Consider the following 1,579-nt stretch of genomic DNA (forward strand, 5'->3'; position numbering starts at 1 on the left):
CCGCGCGCCCCATTGTCCCCCGGGCACAAAGAGGGACGGGGCGGGGCCCCCAGCCACTCCTGACGGACAGCGCGGCCAGCCAATGGGCACAGGTGCTCCTTCCCAGGGCGGGGCGGAGTGCGCCCCGCTGAAGCGGGTACCAGCGGGCTGCCCCCCGTGACTGACAGCCGCGCYAGCCAATCGGGTCGCCCCGCCATCCCGAGGAGCGGGCACCTCGGCGGCGGCGGGGACCGCTCCCTGCCGGCGAGGGTGAGCGGCCCTCTGGCGGGTGACGGGCAGCCCCCTCCGCCAATCGCGGAGCGGAGAAGGCCGGCGGCCCCGCCCACCGGGGCAGCGCACCCGCTGGGCCCGGCGCCGGGCGAGGGCCCGAGGCGGAGGCCGAGCCGGGGAGGGGGCCGCGGGGGAGCGGGGCCGGCGGGGCGGGGCCCCGGTGACAAAGGGATTGCCGCCCGCGGGTCCTTCCCGCCCGCCCGCCTTGCCCCCGGGGCGCGCAGGGCCCCGCACTCACGTTGTCTATCACGACGGGCTGGTTCGCTATCACATCGTAGGACTCCATGGCGAGGATGCGCCGCAGCCACCAGCCAGGCAGCAACAGCCCGGGCCGCGGCGGCGCATGCGCAGAAAGGCAGCGCGCAGCCGCCTGGGAGATGTATTCCTGAAGGAGAGGTGCGTGCTGGGAATTGTAGTCTCCGTGCAGTGCGCAGCCCCAAAGCCTCACGGGGAGCCACGTCCAGAGAGGGGGCTGCTGGGAGATGTAGTGCCGGGGCAGGCCATGGCCGCGGGCGCCCCCCCGCGCGGAGCTTTCCCTTGCCTCAACGGTGACAAACCCGCCCAGCGGGGGGGGAAACGTACACCTCAGTACGAGGGAAAAACAAACAAAAGAGGACCCTCTGTAGGAAGAATATCACTGTAGTAAAAGCCGTTTGGCATTTCATAGGACCATTTCAACAAACTGCTGGTCACAGTGCATCAACTCTCTCTGAACATTAACTAGTTTCTCTGYATTTCTGAGATGTAGCAAGCAAAAAAAGAGTGCTGGTACCAAAAATAAAAATGATAGGCATTCTGATATTAAATAATATGCTCACTGTTGTTTTCCATCCATTTTACACGTTCTAAAAGAATTTTGAATAATTGCTTACTGATCATGACACTAAAACGACATGTTCACAATGTTTGCATTGAACTGTGAGCAAAAACATTGGGTCTTGAAGTTGGTAAAATGCACTTCAAAGCCAGTAAACATATATAAAGGCTAATTCAGAAATAGACTATCTTGTCCTGTATCTCTCATGCAAATGCTAAAACTTTTCTTCCGTGACTTTTGCCTTAAACGCAAGCAGAAACCCTCATCTCAGGTATCTATTTTGTTAATGCATAACCTTCATCTAGTGCAAAAGATCTTTATTTAGTATGACAGGATGAAGGGTTTTAAATTATTTCAAGGACAGTATTATATCATTTCAATAAATGCCAAGACAAACTAGTTACGTATATTAAGCCAACAAAGTATTTCATACGTGATTCTGTTCATCATACTTATCTTCTCAGTTGACTGTAACTGACATCTCAGATGGAT

The 1,579-nt window shown here is 56.5% G+C and overlaps 1 protein-coding gene across 1 annotated transcript in view; it reads right to left on the reverse strand.

Annotated features, from left to right (window-relative positions):
• The window catches only part of ACTR1A (actin related protein 1A), an 18,819-nt gene extending 18,189 nt beyond the window's left edge, over window positions 1-630 (reverse strand). Inside the window, exon 1 of the mRNA XM_085307602.1 lies at window positions 509-630. Coding sequence (XP_085163728.1) covers window positions 509-556 — 48 coding nt within the window. The 5' untranslated portion in view covers window positions 557-630. The remainder of the gene's footprint in view (window positions 1-508) is intronic.
• Between the last annotated feature and the right edge of the window lie 949 nt (window positions 631-1,579).

This window comes from Rhea americana, unplaced genomic scaffold (assembly GCF_003343005.1).
Source record: "Rhea americana isolate MKP2758 unplaced genomic scaffold, rheAme1 scaffold_104, whole genome shotgun sequence".
Taxonomy (NCBI): Eukaryota; Metazoa; Chordata; class Aves; order Rheiformes; family Rheidae; genus Rhea; species Rhea americana.